Below are 17,793 nucleotides of genomic sequence, written 5' to 3' on the forward strand. Positions count from 1 at the left end.
TGAACGGCTGTAACTGTGACCATCCTTGCAACTTTTAAATTTGGGTGTGAATCTAGGTTGATTATATACACAATTAAAAATAAAAGTGTGGAACCTTGCCTGGTAGCTCAGTTGGTTAGCAATGTTTTTCAAACACTGGTCTGTGGATTGGTCCACCAAAATTTCATGCTTGTCCGCGAGAGTGTTAACCGCCCTGATGTTATATGAAGGTTAGACCTAATGATCTTTCTTATTTTCTTTTAATGAATGAGTCAGATAGAGGGACAGATAGGGACAGACAGGCAGGAAGGGAGAGAGATGAGAAGCCTAATTCTTTTTTTTTTTTAAAAACCTTTTTAAAAAAAATTTTATTTTATTAATTTTTAGAGAGGAGATAGAATGAGAGAGAGAGAGAGAGAGAGAGAGAGAGAGAGAGAAGGGGGAGGGAGGAGCAGGAAGCATCAACTCCCATATGTGCCTTGACCAGGCAAGCCCAGGGTTTTGAACCGGCAATCTCAGCGTTCCAGGTCGATGCTTTATCCACTGTGCCACTACAGGTCAGGTTCTTTTTTATTTATTTATTTTTTTTAAAGTTTTCAGTTTTATTTTTTATTTTTATTTATTCATTAGAGAGAGGAGAGGGAGAGGAGAGACAGAGAGAGAGAAGTGGGGGAGGAGCTGGAAGCATCAACTCCCATATGTGCCTTGACCAGGCAAGCCCAGGGTTTCGAACCGGCGACTTCAGCATTTCCAGGTCGACGTTTTATTCACTGCGCCACCACAGGTCAGGCTCTTTTTTTTTTTTTTTAATAGAGACAGAGAAAGAGTCAGAGAGAGGGACAGACAGGGACAGACAGACAGGAACGAAGAGATGAGAAGCATCAATCATTAGCTTTTTGTTGAGCATTGCAACACCTTAGTTGTGAGAAGCCTAATTCTTTGTTGCCATTCCTTAGTTGTTCATTGATTGCTTTCTCATGTGTGCCTTGACTGGATGCCTCCAGCAGAGCGAGTGACTCCTTGCTTTAGCCAGCTACTTTAGGGCTCAAGCCAGTGACCCTGCATTCAAGCTGGTGAACCCTCACTCAAGCCAGATGAGCCTGCACTCAAGGGGGCAACCTCGGGGTTTTCCTTTTTTTTTTTTTTTTAAGATTTTATTTATTCATTATAGAGAGGGGGGAGAGAGAGAGAGAGAGAGAGAGAGAGAGAGAGAGAAGGAGGGAGGAGCAGGAAGCATCAACTCCCATATGTGCCTTGACCAGGCAAGCCCAGAGTTTTGAACCAGCAACCTCAGCATTTCCAGGTTGACTCTTTATCCACTGTGCCACCACAGGTCAGGCAACCTCGGGGTTTTAAACCTGGGTCCTCTGTGTCCCAGTCCGATGCTCTTATCCACTGCGCCACCTCCTGGTCAGGCAAAGACCTAATGATCTTAATCAATTTGCTTATGCTCAGGGTGACTCCTGCATTAGCAGTCCCCAAAATAAACCTGTTTTCACTGGTCCCCACATAAAAAAGATTGAAAACCATTCTCCAATACACCAAGGCTGTGGGATCAATGCCCCAGCCAAGGCACATACAAGAAACAATAATGAATGCATGAATTAGTGAAACAACAAATTGATTATTTCTCTCTCGCTCTCTCTCTAAAAATCAGTGAATTAAAAAGATAAAATAAAAGTGGGATCTGGGGCCTGATCAATCTGCATCAAATGGGCACTTGTTAGAATGCAAAATCTCAGGTTCCACCCACACTTTGAATTAGTATTTGCATTTTTACAAGATCATTTGAGAATTGATAAGCACGTTCTTTTTATTTATTTATTTATTTTTTGGTATTTTTCTGAAGCTGGAAACGGGGAGAGACAGTCAGACAGACTCCCGCATGTGCCCGACCGGGATCCACCCGGCACGCCCACCAGGGGCAACGCTCTGCCCACCAGGGGGTGATGCTCTGCCCCTCCGGGGCATCGCTCTGTCGCGACCAGAGCCACTCTAGTGCCTGGGGCAGAGACCAAGGAGCCATCCCCAGCGCCCGGGCCATCTTTGCTCCAATGGAGCCTTGGCTGCGGGAGGGGAAGAGAGAGACAGAGAGGAAGGAGGGGAGGGGGGTGGAGAAGCAAATGGGCGCTTCTCCTATGTGCCCTGGCCGGGAATCGAACCCGGGTCCCCCGCACGCCAGGCCGACGCTCTACCGCTGAGCCAACCGGCCAGGGCCATAAGCACATTCTTAATCTTCACTACACATTAATGTTTTAGCAAACAAAAACAAAAAAACAAAAAGTAAACCAAGACCAAAACCAAATCCAAAAAAAGCACTACGAAAGAGTTTCAATTGCTTTGGGGTGAAACCTATTTTTTTTTTTTTTAAGGAAAACTTGGATTGTTATAAATGCTCTATACCAGTGGTTTTCAACCTTTTTACACTTGAGGGCCAGTGAAAATAGGAGAATTACTTCACAGACCCTGAGCATAAGCAAATTTGACTAAGATCACTGGGTCTATAATCTTCATACAACATCTGGGTGGTGAACTCTATAGTGGACTGGCATGAAACTGATAGAATGGTCCATGGACCAGCAGTTGAAAAACACCACGTACCAATTGCTAATATTTGCCTTACATTATAATCATGTGAGGAACTTAAAAAAATCTGTATGCTAGATCCCAAACTAATTTGATTCTAAGATGCAATTAAGATGGAGAATTACTGCTCTAATAAAGACTGACTACTACAGCCCTCTACTATAGAATAAAGCTAAAAAAAGATTTTCAACAGCTACTCCCAAGTCCAAGGACCTCAGAGGGTTCTATATAAGATTCAGGTCTAACTTAAAGGTAACTGGGATATTATCATAGTTGAATGACTGCCAAAAGCTAAACTCAAAGAAAGATGGAAAGTCTAATCCTGTCTGCAATTTGCCTAACTTCAGTTTATTCCAAGACTTTGATAAAAGGTAAGTTAATGTTTATTCCAAACAAAAAAATAAAATCTCTAAGACAAATTTCTCATCTTTACTTACCACCATTCCAATATTGTTCTGTTGCCCACTAGTTGCCATCTCCACACATTCATCTATCACAAGATTCATAAAGGGATCAAACCCCCGCAGTATTCCTTGGACATGTCTGCCACCATTCAATTTCACTATAAAAAGGTAAAAAGAAGTTTTAATTAAATTGGCCATCAATTATCAAGTATTCATTAAAAATTTGGTGGAGTAAAATAAAACATATTCCACATTTAAACTAACAGTGGTAGAGCGTTGGCCTGGCGTGCAGGAGTCCTGGGTTCGATTCCTGGCCAGGGCACACAGGAGAAGCGGCCCATCTGCTTCTCCACCCCTCCCCCTCTCTTTCCTCTTTATCTCTTTCTTCCCCTCCCGCAGCCAAGGCTCCATTGGAGCAAAGTTGGCCCGGGCACTGAGGATGGCTCCATGGCCTCTGCCTCAGGCGCTAGAATGGCCCTGGTTGCAACAGAGCAACGCCCCAGATGGGCAGAGCATCGCCCCCTGGTGGGCGTGCCGGGTGGATCCCAGTCGGGCGCATGCGGGAGTCTGTCTGACTGCCTCTCCGTTTCCAACTTCAGAAAAATACCAAGGGGAAAAAAAAAAAGAATTCTATAAAGTAGAATTATCCTAACTTTTAAGCAACTTGTTCAAAGTTATATAGCTCCTGTGTGGTAGGGCTGGGATTCAAACTGAAGGTTGTCTACCTACCTCTAAAATCATGATTTTATCACCCAGACCTTGTCTAGGTCCTTTGTTTAAAACAAAACAAAACAAAAAAAGTTGATAAAATTTCAAATATCACAAAAGAGAAAAATCCCATTAATTTTGTGACGCTGAGAGAGATCTTATGAAATTATGAAAAGTGTGAAGTACTGTGAATTTTATTAAATTTTAAAAATTAAATAAAACTGAATATTAGGATTTTGATAAATCTCCATACTGAATAAATGTAAATTAAAGTCTCTGTGTGCTCTGAATCTTTATAAAGGTGCTCCGACATTGTATACTGCCAAGACACATGTAAAAAGCAAGTAGTTAAAAACAAACAAAAAATAAAACTTACATGATAACTTCTTGTCCATAAATCTGAAAAAGCAAAGGAATAAAGATTATAACTAACTTAATTAAATTAAGCATAAATAAGCACAAAATTAGGTATACATTCAATTCTATAATAATTTGCAAGTCAAGCCACCCTGGCCAGGTAACTCAGTTGGTTAGAGTGTCATTGTCATATGCCAAGATTGTGGATTCAATTCCTGGTCATGGCACATACAAGAATCAACCAATGAATGCATAAATAAGAGGAACAACAAATGGATGTTTCTCTTTCTCCCTTCTCTCTCAAAATAATTTGTAAGTCAATATAATTTGCTAAAATTATATTTACACAACAGGAATAAGGAAATTTAAAATAGTAATGATGTTAAGGATGCAGGAGTGATGGGCTACCTCAGTGAGTATTTATACAAAAGCAATGTATTTTAGGAAGGGGCACGATAATCAGTAAAAACGGAATGGGTTTATAATATATTAATGTGAATTAAATTCAGTCTTTATATTGATGTGAATTATAGAAACATTCCTGTTCAATAATGACCTAATTTTCAATGGCCGGATTTTATAGCCACTACAGAAAAACAAAGATTTGATTATATCTTGGTTATTTCCAAAGCCAAACAAAATGCTAAAGAAATCAGAAGTTGTAATCAAACTACATCCAATCCAATCGCTATTTTATATTTGAGACAATAAGTAGTGTTTTATTTAATATTAAGGTTTATTCTTTTTTTTTTTTGTGGAATAGTAAAAGGCTTTATTGAGTACAGTGCATCCCACCCAACGAGGTCCTCTGGTCCCGGGGGACAGAAACCAGAGGAGTCGCTAAGGTTTCTTCTTTAACATATAAGTACATTTTTGCAAAATAAATGCATACTTTGGAGCAGGGGTCAGGAACCTTTTTGGCTGAGAGAGCCATAAATGCCACATATTTTAAAATGAATTTCTGTGGGAGCCATACAACAACCCGTGTACATTATGCATTATCCAATAAAAATTTGGTGTTGTCCCAGAGGACAGCTGTGACTGGCACCCGCAACCATGAACATGAGCAGTAGGAAATGAATGGATTGTAATATGTGAGAATGTTTTATATTTTTAACATTATTATTTTTTTATTAAAGATTTGTCTGCGAGCCAGATGCAGCCATCAAGAGCCACATCGGGCTCGCGAGCCATAGGTTCCTGACTCCCGCTTTGGAGCTTTAAACAATTTAAACCAGGGCCCTGGCTGGTTGGCTCAGTGGTAGAGCGTCGGCCTGGCGTGCAGGGGTCCCGGGTTCGATTCCCGGCCAGGGCACACAGGAGAAGCGCCTATTTGCTTCTCCACCCCTCCCCCTCTCCTTCCACTCTCTTCCCCTCCCGCAGCCGAGGCTCCATTGGAGCAAAGATGGCCCGGGCGCTGGGGATGGCTCCTTGGCCTCTGCCCAGACGCTAGAGTGGCTCTGGTCGCAACAGAGCGACACCCCGGAGGGGCAGAGCATCGCCCCTGGGGGGCGTGCCGGGTGGATCCCGGTCGGGCGCATGCAGGAGTCTGTCTGACTGTCTCTTCCCGTTTCCAGCTTTAGAAAAATACAAAAAAACAAAAAACAAAAAAAACAAAACAATTTAAACCAGAAAATCCCATCTCAGCAGAGTACTATGAAAATATTAAGCTGTGTAGGCAAACTAGTTTTTACCTCTTCCAGTTATAGGCTAGAAAATAAGAAATTTCATTCAATTTTATTTTTATTTATTTTTTGTATTTTTCTGAAGTTGGAAACGGGGAGGCAGTCAGACAGACTCCCGCATGCACCCGACTGGGATCCACCCGGCATGCCCACCAGGGGGCGATGCTCTGCCCATCTGGGGCGTTGTTCTGTTGCATCCAGAGCCATTCTAGCGCCTGAGGCAGAGGCCATAGAGCCATCCTCAGCGCCCGGGCAACTTTGCTCCAATGCAGCCTTGGCTGTGGGAGGGGAAGAGAGAGGCAGAGAGGAAGGAAAGGGGGAGGGGTGGAGAAGCAGATGGTCGCTTCTCCTGTGTGCCCTGGCCGGGAATCGAACCCGGGACTCCTGCACGCCAGGCCGACGCTCTACCACTGAGCCAACTGGCCAGGGCTCATTCAATTTTAATGTATAAGATAATATGGAAGAATTCAGAGATTACTAAGACATGGGGCCTGACAGTAGGTGCAACAAGATACATTTATAAATGAAATACACTATAAAGTATACAATAAGCCATTTTAATAAGATATATTACAGAAAACATAGGCCATATAACACTTAAGTTTAATTCTTATTACACCTTTTTTTTTTTTTTTTGTATTTTTCTGAAGCTGGAAACGGGGAGAGACAGTCAGACAGACTCCCGCATGCCCACCAGGGGGCGACGCTCTGCCCCTCCGGGGGGTCGCTCTGCTGCAACCAGAGCCACTCCAGCGCCTGGGGCAGAGGCCAAGGAGCCATGCCCAGCGCCCAGGCCATCTCTGCTCCAATGGAGCCTCGCTGTGGGAGGGGAAGAGAGAGACAGAGAGGAAGGAGAGGGGGAGGGGTAGAGAAGCAGATAGGCGCCTCTCCTGTGTGCCCTGGCCGGGAATTGAATCCGGGACTTCTGCACGCCAGGCCAACGCTCTACCACTGAGCCAACCGGCCAGGGCATCTTATTACACCTTTCTAAGTTATTACTAGCATTACCACCATTTTATAGATGGGGAACTGAGGCTCAGAAAGGTTAAGTAAATTGTTTGAAGTTACACAGCAGGTGAGAAAGTTTGAGCAAACACAAATGGTTCTATTTGGCTAGAGAACAGGGCACTCAAATATTAGTGTGTGCAATATTTGGTGCTTGGATTTCATCTGGAGGGGCCTGAATGGTGGGTCAAGAAATCAGGCCTTTATTATGCAGGCAGCAATAAGTTATTTATTTATTTATTTTTAGGTAAGAGGAGGGGAGATAGACTCCTGTAGACATTACTACTAGGATCCAACCGGCAACCCCACTGTCTGGGACAGATGCTTGAACCAAAAGCCACTGGCTGCAAGAGGGGAAGAGAAAGAGAACGGGGATAGAGAGGGAGGGGAGGAGAAGCGGATGATCGCTTCTCGTGTGTTTCCTGTGCCCTGACCAGGGATCAAACACAGGACCTCTACACATCAGGTTGCTGCTCTATCCATTAAGCCAGTAATAAGTTATTAAAGCAGTCAATTACTGACAAGATTACTGTGGCAGTGATTTTTAGTGGTGGGATGGAGAATTTGGTTAGGCCAGGGTATCTCAACCTCAGTAAATTGACATATGTATGAGGCCAGATATGTCAATCTTCATATGAAGTGATAAAATATCCTCTCATTTTTGTGAGCTGTATAATTCTTGTTAAGGGATGTCCAGGGCATTGTAGAATGTTTAGCAGCATCTCTGGATTCTACCCACTAGTAATCGTCTTTACTTATTTTTTTCCCCAGAAGAAATTATTTAATAAAAACTGGAGTGTGGGTATTAATCATAATTGTCTTTAACAGGTCTAACTGGAATATGCACATTTTTGCACAAAAGAATAAGACTCCCTATCCCCCAGTTAAGAACTATTGAGTTATGCTAAACCAGGAGAATATAAAAGTATAAAAGATGGCATTTGTAGGAAAGTAAAGGAAGAAAAAATGTGAAAGTTATTCTGGAGGCAGATCTGATAGGATTTCACAGTTCATGAAATCCAGAAATGAGAAGACAAAGGTGTTAAAACTAGTTTCATCCTCTGCAATTTCCAAATATCTGTTAAGATTCCAAAAAGAGCCTGACCTGTGGTGGCGCAGTGGATAAAGTGTCAACCTGGAAATGCTGAGGTTGCCGGTTCAAAACCCTGGGCTTGCCTGGTCAAGGCACATATGGGAGTTGATGCTTCCTGCTCCTCCCCCTTCTCTCTCTCCTCTCTCTCTTTCTCTCTCTCCTCTCTATAATGAATAAATAAAATCTTAAAAAAAAAAAAAAGCAAAACAAAAGATTCCAAAAAGAATTCTAAGATTATAAGTAGTGAATGGTCCTTTTGTTAGGAATAATTACTATTTCATCAGTTCCTGAAGAATCCAAAGGACACAAGATTTTACTGGATAACCAATAAAATAATAACTTCAGGTAAACATTTTCATGACAATAATTTTTTTTTTTGCATTTTTCTGAAGCTGGAAACAGGGAGAGACAGTCAGACAGACTCCCGCATGCGCCCGACTGGGATCCACCCGGCACGCCCACCAGGGGCGATGCTCTGCCCACCAGGGGGCGATGCTTTGCCCATCCTGGGCATCGCCATGTTGCGACCAGAGCCATTCTAGCGCCTGAGGCAGAGGCCACAGAGCCATCCTCAGCACCCGGGCCATCTTTGCTCCAATGGAGCCTTGGCTGCGGGAGAGGAAGAGAGACAGAGAGGAAGGCACGGCGGAGGGGTGGAGAAGCAAATGGGAGCTTCTCCTGTGTGCCCTGGCCGGAAATTGAACCCGGGTCCTCCGCACACTAGGCCGACGCTCTACCGCTGAGCCAACCGGCCAGGGCAATTTCTATTTTTATTAATGTGAGGGCTTATAATTTCATAATTGTCTTTACTTATTTTTTTCCCCAGAAGAAATTATTTAATAAAAACTGGAGTGTGGGTATTAATCATAATTGTCTTTAACAGGTCTAACTGGAATATGCACATTTTTGCACAAAAGATGGCTCTGATACAAATGTGCACTTCAACATAGACACAGAAAACAGTATGGGGATCACAAGAGGGAAAGGGGGTAGGGGGAAGTAGAGGGGATAAGAGGTGATAGAAGGCTTGACTTGGGGTGGTGAACGCATAATGCAATGTAGAGATGACGTATTACAGAACTGTACAACCAAAACCTATGTAATTTTATTAATCAACGTCATTCCAATAAATTCGACAAAAAATGTGCACTTCAATGCAAAATTATTAAATATGAACTTTTCCTTAAATCCAACTTTTTTATAGGACTGGTAATAAATTAACTATAGGCAAAACAAACCAGATGGCTCCCTCACAAACTGATCCCGGATGAATTTTGCATCCCTTGTTCTACCCAACTACTACACGCAGAATTCCGGCATTACATGATATAAAGATAAGAGAAAATTACGTACTTATGAGGCAAGGGAATCCTATTTTAAAGGAGGAAGATCTTACTTTGAACTGATTTTACTGAATGCAGGAAAAAAACCAACCTAGCCTTTTCTGACTAGAAAAAAAAAGTTCTCACATAGTTTTGTTAAAAGAGCAAGATATCACATTACATTAAAGTATAACATTAAGTACAAGAAAGCAAGCAAAAGGAATGGGATTTACAATAAACAGCTACAAACTGTGAAGATTAAGGTGGCTTTTGATTCCTCATATACTATCAAAGACATCCATTTTACTCAAATCACATTAGTTCCTTATGGAATTACTCTCCAGTCACCTGCTCTAACATAAGATATATATATATATATATATATACATGATGACCAACAAAGGGTGCATTCAAGATCTTCAAGTAACGAGAGCGTGGGGGAGACGTGCGGCCGGGAACTTCCGCTAGGTCCAGTCCGCTGAATACAGCTGCCTTCGGTAACCAAGCCGACCGAGCAGAAAAGTACAACGTCTGCGCGGGTTTCAGGGCCGGAAGCGCGGGACCCTGGCTGGGATCTGGGGGCCTCGACTCGGAACAGGCACGCCTGGCGCAATGGCCGGAAATGAAGGGGAATCTAAGGAACTCAAGGAATACAAAGAAGCTGCCAATCACCCACAGCCCTCGCACATACTTACTTTTTTAACTCGGGAGGGTGAGCTTTGCTCATGGTGCCTAATCAGCGAGCTCAAAGATAACCTCAAACGGAACTCGTGCTTACGGCTCCCGGGGAAGGGCTGGCAGTTTTGCGTATGACGTCACCGATCCCGTTAGCCAATCGATTGTCGGCGGCGTTCACAGTCCACCTCGCGATACTTCGAGAAAGCCTGAGCTTGTCGATCAGTTCCGAGCTTCCGGTTGCGTCTCCCTCGATTGGCCAGATGAAGCCGTGGGAGTTACGGCGTCCTTAATTTCGTTACCTCTTCTGTAAAATTGAAATTAATGTCCTTATTCTAGTTTCTGAACTACATGGGTCAAACTCTAATCTTAGCGGATCTCACTGTCCTTATTCATATGTATACCAAATGAAAATAAGCTCTAGAGCCCCTAATAGTTCTTTAGGTTAATGAAACCTAATTTTAGGGTTTCATTAACATCTCAATTGGTGACCTCTGCACCAAAGAGTAGGGTGACAGGGCCTCAGTTCCCAAGAATTTGAATCCAGAAGCCGGAAGTACATTTCCAACTGATGGTCTTGCTATTCTTTTAACACTTCTAGAGCCCCACTTACATGTAAAATGTACCTTGAACTCATACATAAAATGTTAAGTGCAGCACATAAATTTTCTAATATGAGGTATTAATTTTCAGATCAGTAACTTAAATGTAACAAATGGTCTCTGACTTGTTCCCCGTTAGGTTATTCCACAAAAAGGGGAATTGACATTCATAAGCCAACTACAATAGGGATTATAAAAGATTTGGGCTAAAAATAGAAAAAAGCCTTGATGATTCCAAGTATGGGACAGTTCTCTAAAATTGAATTTATTCCTAATGTTCAGAAATGGCTATACAGGGGTGGGCAAAAGTAGATTTATGTTGAGAGTAAGTGAAACAATTTTATTCCTGTATTATTTATTTTTTACCTTACAAAAAACTGTAAACCTACTTTTGACCACCCTTGTGTTGAAAAACCAGTGACAGTAAAGACTTAATCACTTATTTTGTATTCTCTTGATACTCAAAATCCTGGACTTTGTATATTCTCTAGAGGAGTTATAACTGTATCTTTTCTACCTCTTACTGTTAGTGTTGAAGCAAAAAACCTGACATAAATATCAAATTAATTTTTTTTTACCCTTATAGACAGTTTCTATAAGGGTAAAAGAGGTTTTTATTAACGAACTTCAAGTAATAGTGCCCTAGTCTGCCCTCGAAATTTTTCCGATTTATAATTAACAGGTCCTGCATCCAAACTATAACATGTAACTAATTATCATTCTTTTGGACCTCTTAAGAAACTTATTTCACACATTACAAGAAAAGCATCCTTAGAAAGTTGTATATTTACTGCCCAGATATAAGAAACACAATAGTGGAGGAAAAAAATTAAACCTTATTTATTTTTTAAAACCAGACCACTAGGAAAATATATTACAGTCCTGAAACAGCAAACAGACAGGTTATATTATCATTTCAAGTAATAAGTTGGTAAAAAGACAAGGTCCTTATCAGAACTGTAAGGAGACAGAGCTAGGGTAGGAACACCACATGTTGCAAAGGACCCAGGCAGAGTGGTAATTGGTAATGCAGGGCTGCCCCTCTTTTGCTGTAAAGGAGCCACAGCTCATCTGAGTTGCTTAGTTTTTCTCCCTTGACCTTCCTGTTGCCAAAGGATTGTCTCAGTAGTGCTGTTATTTCAGGGGGCTAAGTAAGCAACACTAGGTTTAGGTTTCATCCTGAAAAACAGGTTTTTTCCAAATCCAGTACTTCATAAATCTCTTAATTAAGCAGCCAACAGTTCCTCTATCACTGTTCATTCCTGGATATTAGTATATGGCACAATCAAGACCCCATTTCCCTTCAAGGGAGAGAGTACCACTTTAAGACTGTCCTGTCACTCTGCTGCAGACAGGCTTAGGGCCCGTCACGGCAGCCAATGAGATGGATGGTCTGCTTCCTATACCCAGAGTGACACTGCCTCATGTTTTTTGGAGGGTGTCTAAGCTGAAATACATAATGTGTGAGAATTTAAGACATACACATCCACATTTTGATGGACAGAAATGGATATCCAGAGAAATTTTTCAATGTTGAACAAACTACCTCTCCCAACTCCACGTTAAGTCAACTTCATGCCCTTGTATATAAAACCAAGTAAAACTCAGAAGCTGTTTTCCCTTTCTATAATACATTAGTGACCTCATGGATTTTGTTTTATAAGCTTATGGAAAATGGTGTGATGATGCTTCTAGTAAACAGGTTGGCAACAAACAGATATACCTCTCTTCACATTCCACCAGGTCACTGGCAGTCTAGAAACCTGTCAGCCTGCTGGTACCTCAGAGGGCTCTGGCTGGGTTTGAGGGAAATGCTTGTTGCCAGGATAAGTATTTGCCTCATAAAATTTAGGATCTCAAAATCTCTTGGACCCAAATTTTAGCACCAGTTTTTTCCATTTCACTTTCAAGAAATATAACATAAAATAACCTGTGTCCAAAGGCAAGTGACACATGCCTTAAATTTGCTGCAGTCCTTACATTTCTTCATTCATAAACGCTGCTTGAAAAACCAAAATTCTCATTCTTCATTTAAAAAATAATCCTGCGCTAAGCCTCAGTGGCCAATGGCAAAGACTTCTATTTCTGAATCGATGAGAGGGCCTCCTTCATCTTCTTGGTCATGGATGGAATGAGGTTCATGTGTTCATCCACACACTTGGTCACACAACTTTCTAGTTGCCGCTTGACCTGAAGCTCTTTAATCCCTGCATCTATTGAATCTTTGGCTTTGTCGTTGCAATGCATGGTGCACCGGGCCAGGCGGTCCTGCGGCAAGAAGGAAGAGGGTAGAGAAGGCTGAGAAGCTGGCCTTCTTTTACTAAATGCTTATCATGTGCCAGTCCCTGTGTTACATATAGTAAATTCCTCACTTAATGTTGTCAATAGATTCTTGGAACTATGGCAAAACAATGTATAACAAAACCAAATTTACCATAGGCTAACTGATATAAAAGAATTAAGTTCCTGAGGTATCTTGTCAGTGTCATAAAAAAATGACACTACTTGAGAACCTGCTGTGTTTTGGCTTGATACGTATTATCTTAATGAATTAAAGGGACACTACAGTGAAATTAACCAAGATTATCCTGCTTGAAATAGAGGGTGGCACCAGGAGGGCCCAGACATAACATTACTAAAAAAGAAGGTGAATGACAGAATAAATTGCACAGAAGCTCCTTTTAGGAAGTGAGAGGTAACTAGAGGCCAGTTACTCAATTATAGAAAGACAAACATCTTAATTATTTAATGTCTGTCTATGCTACAGAAAAACACTCCAAAATTATTTATTTACTATTTAGTATGAGATAGGTAGTCTTCTAATGGAGGAGACAGCAATGAATAACATAGATAAGTTCTTGCCCTCATGAAACATATTTTAGTAAGAGGAGACAGACCAACAAAATAAGTAAGTTGGATAGCCCGGGCCGGTTGGCTCAATGGTAGAGTCAGCCTGGCGTGGAAAAGTCTCAGGTTTGATTCCTGGTCAGGGCACACAGAGAAGTGACCATCTGCTTCTCCACCCCTCCCCTTATTCACTTCCCACAGTCATGGCTTGAAATGTTCGAGCAAATTAGCACAAGGCACCGAGGATGGCTTCATGGCCTTGCCTAAGGTGCTAAAATAGCTCAGTTGCTGAGCAATGGAGCAGTGGCCCCAGATGGGCAGGCAGAGCATCTCCCTCTAGGGGGCTTGCTGGGTGGATCCCAGTCAGGGCACATGTGGGAATCTGTCTGTCTGCCTCCCTGTCTCTCACTTAAAACAAACAAACAGATATATGAATTTGGAGATCAGAAATAAAATTGGTCTAGAGATATGAATGTAGTTGTTGTCAGCATACAGATGATAATTACAACTATGAGACTAAAGAATTAGACAGAAAAAAGAAAAGGTCTAAGGTTAACCCTGGGTATGCCAATGTACAGAAGTTGGAAAGGGGAAAAGCCAGCAAGAAGGCCATAGAAGGCCAGCTAGCAAGAGAGGTGAAAAACCAGAAAAGTAGTCAACTAAATAAAACGTTTCAAGGAGGGGGAGAGTGATCACCTCTGTAAATGATACAGGTAAGTAAGATGAGGAATGAGGAATGACCACTGGATTTAGCCCCATTAAAGAGAATGGCAAGAACATTTCTGGCACAGTATTAGAGTAAGGCTGATTGGAGGGGACTGAAAAGAAAATGAAAGGAGAAAAGCTATACAGCAATTCAGGAATCAAAATTTTAAAGACTTGCCCTCACTGGTTGGCTCAGTGGATAGTGTTGGCCCAGTGTGCGGACGTCCAGGGTTTGATCCCTGGTTAGTTGGGGCACACATGAAAAGCAACCATCTGCTTCTTTTTCCCTTCTTTTCCCATTCTGTCTTTCCTTCTTGCAGCCAGTGGCTCAGCTGGGTCAAGCATTGGCCCTGGGTGCTGAGGATAGCTCTGTTGGTCTGAGTGTCAGCCTCAAGTGCTGAGGATAGCTCGGCTGGTCTGAGTGTTGGCCTCAGGCACTAAGGATAGCTTGGTTGATTTGAACATCAGCCCCAGATGGGGGTTGCCAGGTGGATCCTGGTTGAGGTACATGTGGAAGTCTATTTCCCCACCTCTCACTTACAAAAAAAATTCAAAGACCTTATTTATAAAATTAGGTGTCAAAATACTGTAAACACAAAGAAACCTTTTGGAGTTTCATGATTTTGGAGATGTTCTTCCTGTCATTAATTTTCAAGAATTTTATGTAGCAGAATGTAAAAATTTATCATATCAGGTAGATGTAATTTTTCTACCTGAACAGAATCCCAGGCAATGAAAACCTGGTTCAGAAGAGTGGACCCTGCTTCCCCCAAGTTCCAGAAAAGTACCCTCAGAGGATGGGAGTAAAATGAAGTTGTGGCTACCCTTTGCTTCAGACAGGGATGGGAGGGGTGAGAAAGGAGGGTGCTTTTAGTGACCTCAGGGGGTTTGTGAGGCAGGCACCAGAGAGTCAACAATAATAATGCTTCATATAAATGACTGGTCTTTAGTGACATGGGGGGCTGCCCTCTGGGTGTAGCAAGAGGGGCAGTGTTGGGTGGGTAAGTCCACAAAACAATGGTAGGCTCTTACTCTAATCTGTATTTAAGACAAATCTATTCTACTTTCCTGGGGATTCTGCTTTGTAAGAATGAATTAATATATGTTTTAGAAAGCTTTGTATTCTACAGCATATATATTTGGTAACTATAGGAATAAAAAGCATAAGGCTCTTGGTGATAAACTCCCTTGGTAACTCATTGTTCTATGGGAATTATAGCAATCTCCAGGACTTTCCCCAACATTTCAAACTCTATTAAGACTGGTTGACTACAGCACTGTCACCAATGTTAACAGAACCAAGACACTAAGCCAAGAATTTTGTAACAGATGGTTGTCATCTGCAAAAGAACAACATCAAGGACTAGAGTCCTTGGTCTGGGATGTTCCTCACCTGGAACTTTTCAAGCTCGCTGGTAACCAGGGTCTGTGCTTGAGCCAGAGGCGCGTGGCAGCGTTCAATACACTGGTGCACCTGCTGCATGGATGCCTGGCTGTCTTCACAACAGTCAGCACTGCACCGGAACATGAGGCCCTGAGAACGGAGGGCGGAGAGGGTCAGGTAAGAAAACCCCAGGGACAGAGATGACCAGAGAGTGCAACAGAGGTTAGGAGGAGCATCTATAATATATATTTGTACCTCTCCTTAGACCTTAAGACCACTACTGGGAAGATTATCCTCAGTGCCTTGCAGAGTGTTTCAAAGTCTTATTGCTTCTAGCTCAGTTGCAACTCTTGCCTCCAGGGCTGGGTAGACCGAGAAGGTGGCGGTGGGTTAGATGAAGCGAAATTCTGAAAACCAGGTGCCTATACCACAGGGTTCAGGGGTCAGCACCTGGTAATCTGTATTCTACCACGGGGCAACCCATCCCTTAATCAATGACTCGAAGGGCGGTACAAAGGAAACTCACAATTCCTTTAGGGAGGCATTACCAACAGTCATAAAACATTTAGGGGATCAAAACAGAACAGCATATGAACCAATGCTCTGTGGAGCTAAGGACGGGACATGGCCCGGCCACTGAGGAGGCAGAGCACTTTCACCTTTCCGGTGTTTCACCTTGGCCGTGCTCTTTCCGCCTCGGGCTGCTCCCCTGCAGGGGCCAGCAAGAAGGAAAGGTGGGGCAGACCAACGCCGTATATCAGGGTCTTTCTAACCCTGGTCCGGGGACCCCCTCCCCTGACCCCCGTGCTAGTCCGGTGGTGAACGGCCTTGAGCATAGCCAGGACGCACAGATTTCACCCGCTTAGCCGAAGTTCTAGAGTTTCTGTTTGAGGGCAAGGCCTGCTTCCAAGGGCGCCGCAGCGACGCCAGGGACGCCGGCCCGTGTTCTGCGGAGAGGAAGGCGGAGGCGCATGACATCGCGCAGCAGCTGCGGGAAGGGGTCGGGAATCCCGGGAAGGGCCAGGAATGCTTGATCGCACGGTTCCCCCCGACTCGGACCCCACCCCTCTACCTGCATCTTCCGGATATTCTCTCTCTCCAGGCTCTTCACCATAGAGTCCACCGCCTCCTGCACCCGAAGCTGCCGCGGGTCCGCCATGGCAACCCCGTGCTGCACGGCGCCGCGACGGCGTCCACATGGATTCCGCACTCGGACCCGCCCCTCGCTGCCGCTTCCCAGGTCACCGCGGCGGGTCCTTCCCCTGCCCACGCTGCCGCCTGGCGTCTGAGAGGTGCAACTGCACGCCAGGCGGCTGCGCTCCCGCCGCGAGCTCGCTCTTCACTCCCATCCGAATCCCGCTCCCCGCACTCTGGTCTTCTCGCTCTTCCTTCAAACTTTTAACACATATTTAATACGTAGAATTAAGGTACAGAAAAATGCTCAGATCTTAGGTGTACAACTTGAGATGAATTTTAACAAACCTACTCTTTCCGAGTCTCTGCCCTTGATCCCCCTGCTACTCCACCCCTTACCTTAGGAAACCACTGATCTGCTTTCTGTCATTACAGGTTACAATTTCCCTTTCTAGAATTTTATGTATAGGGGTAAACAAAAGTAGGTTTACAGTTGTTCATATGGAAAATAATACAAAAATTAATAAGTAATGTGAGAATAAACTTAGATACTCACAACTGTAAACTTGTTTTTGCCCATCCCATATCTGTAATTCAGTATGTACTCTTTTTTTTGTCTGATTTCACCTAACGTAAGCTTTTGAGAGCCTGCCCTGTTGTTGAATCCTGTTAGTTGCCAAATAGTAGTCCATTAAACGGACATAACACAAGTTGTTTTTTCATTCCTCCGTTGACATTTGGGTCTTTTCCAGTTATCAGCTATTATAAATAAACATGACTATGAATAAATATTCTTGAAGAAGTCTTTTGTAGACATAGGTTTCCATTACTGTTGGGTAAATGTTTCAATGTGGAATTGTTAGATTGTTGGTACATAGATATATGTTTATGCATTTATTTCTAATAAAATATTAGTAGCCTCAAAGGCAATGCAGAGGCTACAGATATTCGACTGATGATGGAGCATTTACATGCCAGCGATAGCGAGCTTTTTCTGAGCTCCTGGAACAGTTCTATCTAGAATACACCACCTTCTACACCCAACTTTACTATCCAATGCATTCACTTATTAAACACATATATTAGATCCTTGCTAGACATGAAGTACTGTGCTAGGTAGGGGTAAGGGTGCACAGAGGAGCATCAGTGAAGGTGAAGGGAGCAGGCACAGGCAATGTTGGAAGAGATGTGCTATAGGGGGCAGTCCAGGCTTGCAAGACGGAGGCAAGCTGTTCAGGTGCCTCAGGAAAGCTTTCTTAGAGGACTTGAGTAGGTGTTTGCCTGGCACACAAGAGGTGAAAATAATG

The 17,793-nt window shown here is 43.1% G+C and overlaps 2 protein-coding genes across 3 annotated transcripts in view; both read right to left on the reverse strand.

The window, feature by feature from the left end:
* SNRPG (small nuclear ribonucleoprotein polypeptide G) overlaps positions 1-9,947 on the reverse strand; it is a 19,939-nt gene extending 9,992 nt beyond the window's left edge. Inside the window, exons 1-3 of one of the 2 annotated variants that reach the window (XM_066267337.1) lie at positions 9,835-9,947; positions 4,054-4,076; positions 3,003-3,127 (exon numbers count right to left, since the gene is read on the reverse strand). In XM_066267337.1, coding sequence (XP_066123434.1) covers positions 3,003-3,127; positions 4,054-4,076; positions 9,835-9,866 — 180 coding nt within the window. In that variant the 5' untranslated portion in view covers positions 9,867-9,947. The remainder of the gene's footprint in view (positions 1-3,002; positions 3,128-4,053; positions 4,077-9,834) is intronic. The other variant, XM_066267338.1, reaches the window with a different exon arrangement.
* A 1,327-nt stretch (positions 9,948-11,274) lies between these two features.
* FAM136A (family with sequence similarity 136 member A) lies at positions 11,275-16,595 on the reverse strand. The gene is made up of 3 exons (XM_066267339.1): positions 16,425-16,595; positions 15,362-15,502; positions 11,275-12,684 (listed from the first exon to the last, which is right to left on the reverse strand). Exons 1-3 carry the CDS (start codon positions 16,509-16,511, stop codon positions 12,496-12,498), a joined length of 417 nt encoding a protein of 138 aa, XP_066123436.1. The 5' UTR covers positions 16,512-16,595; the 3' UTR covers positions 11,275-12,495.
* Between the last annotated feature and the right edge of the window lie 1,198 nt (positions 16,596-17,793).

This window comes from Saccopteryx bilineata, chromosome 3 (genome assembly GCF_036850765.1).
Source record: "Saccopteryx bilineata isolate mSacBil1 chromosome 3, mSacBil1_pri_phased_curated, whole genome shotgun sequence".
NCBI classification, from domain to species: domain Eukaryota; kingdom Metazoa; phylum Chordata; class Mammalia; order Chiroptera; family Emballonuridae; genus Saccopteryx; species Saccopteryx bilineata.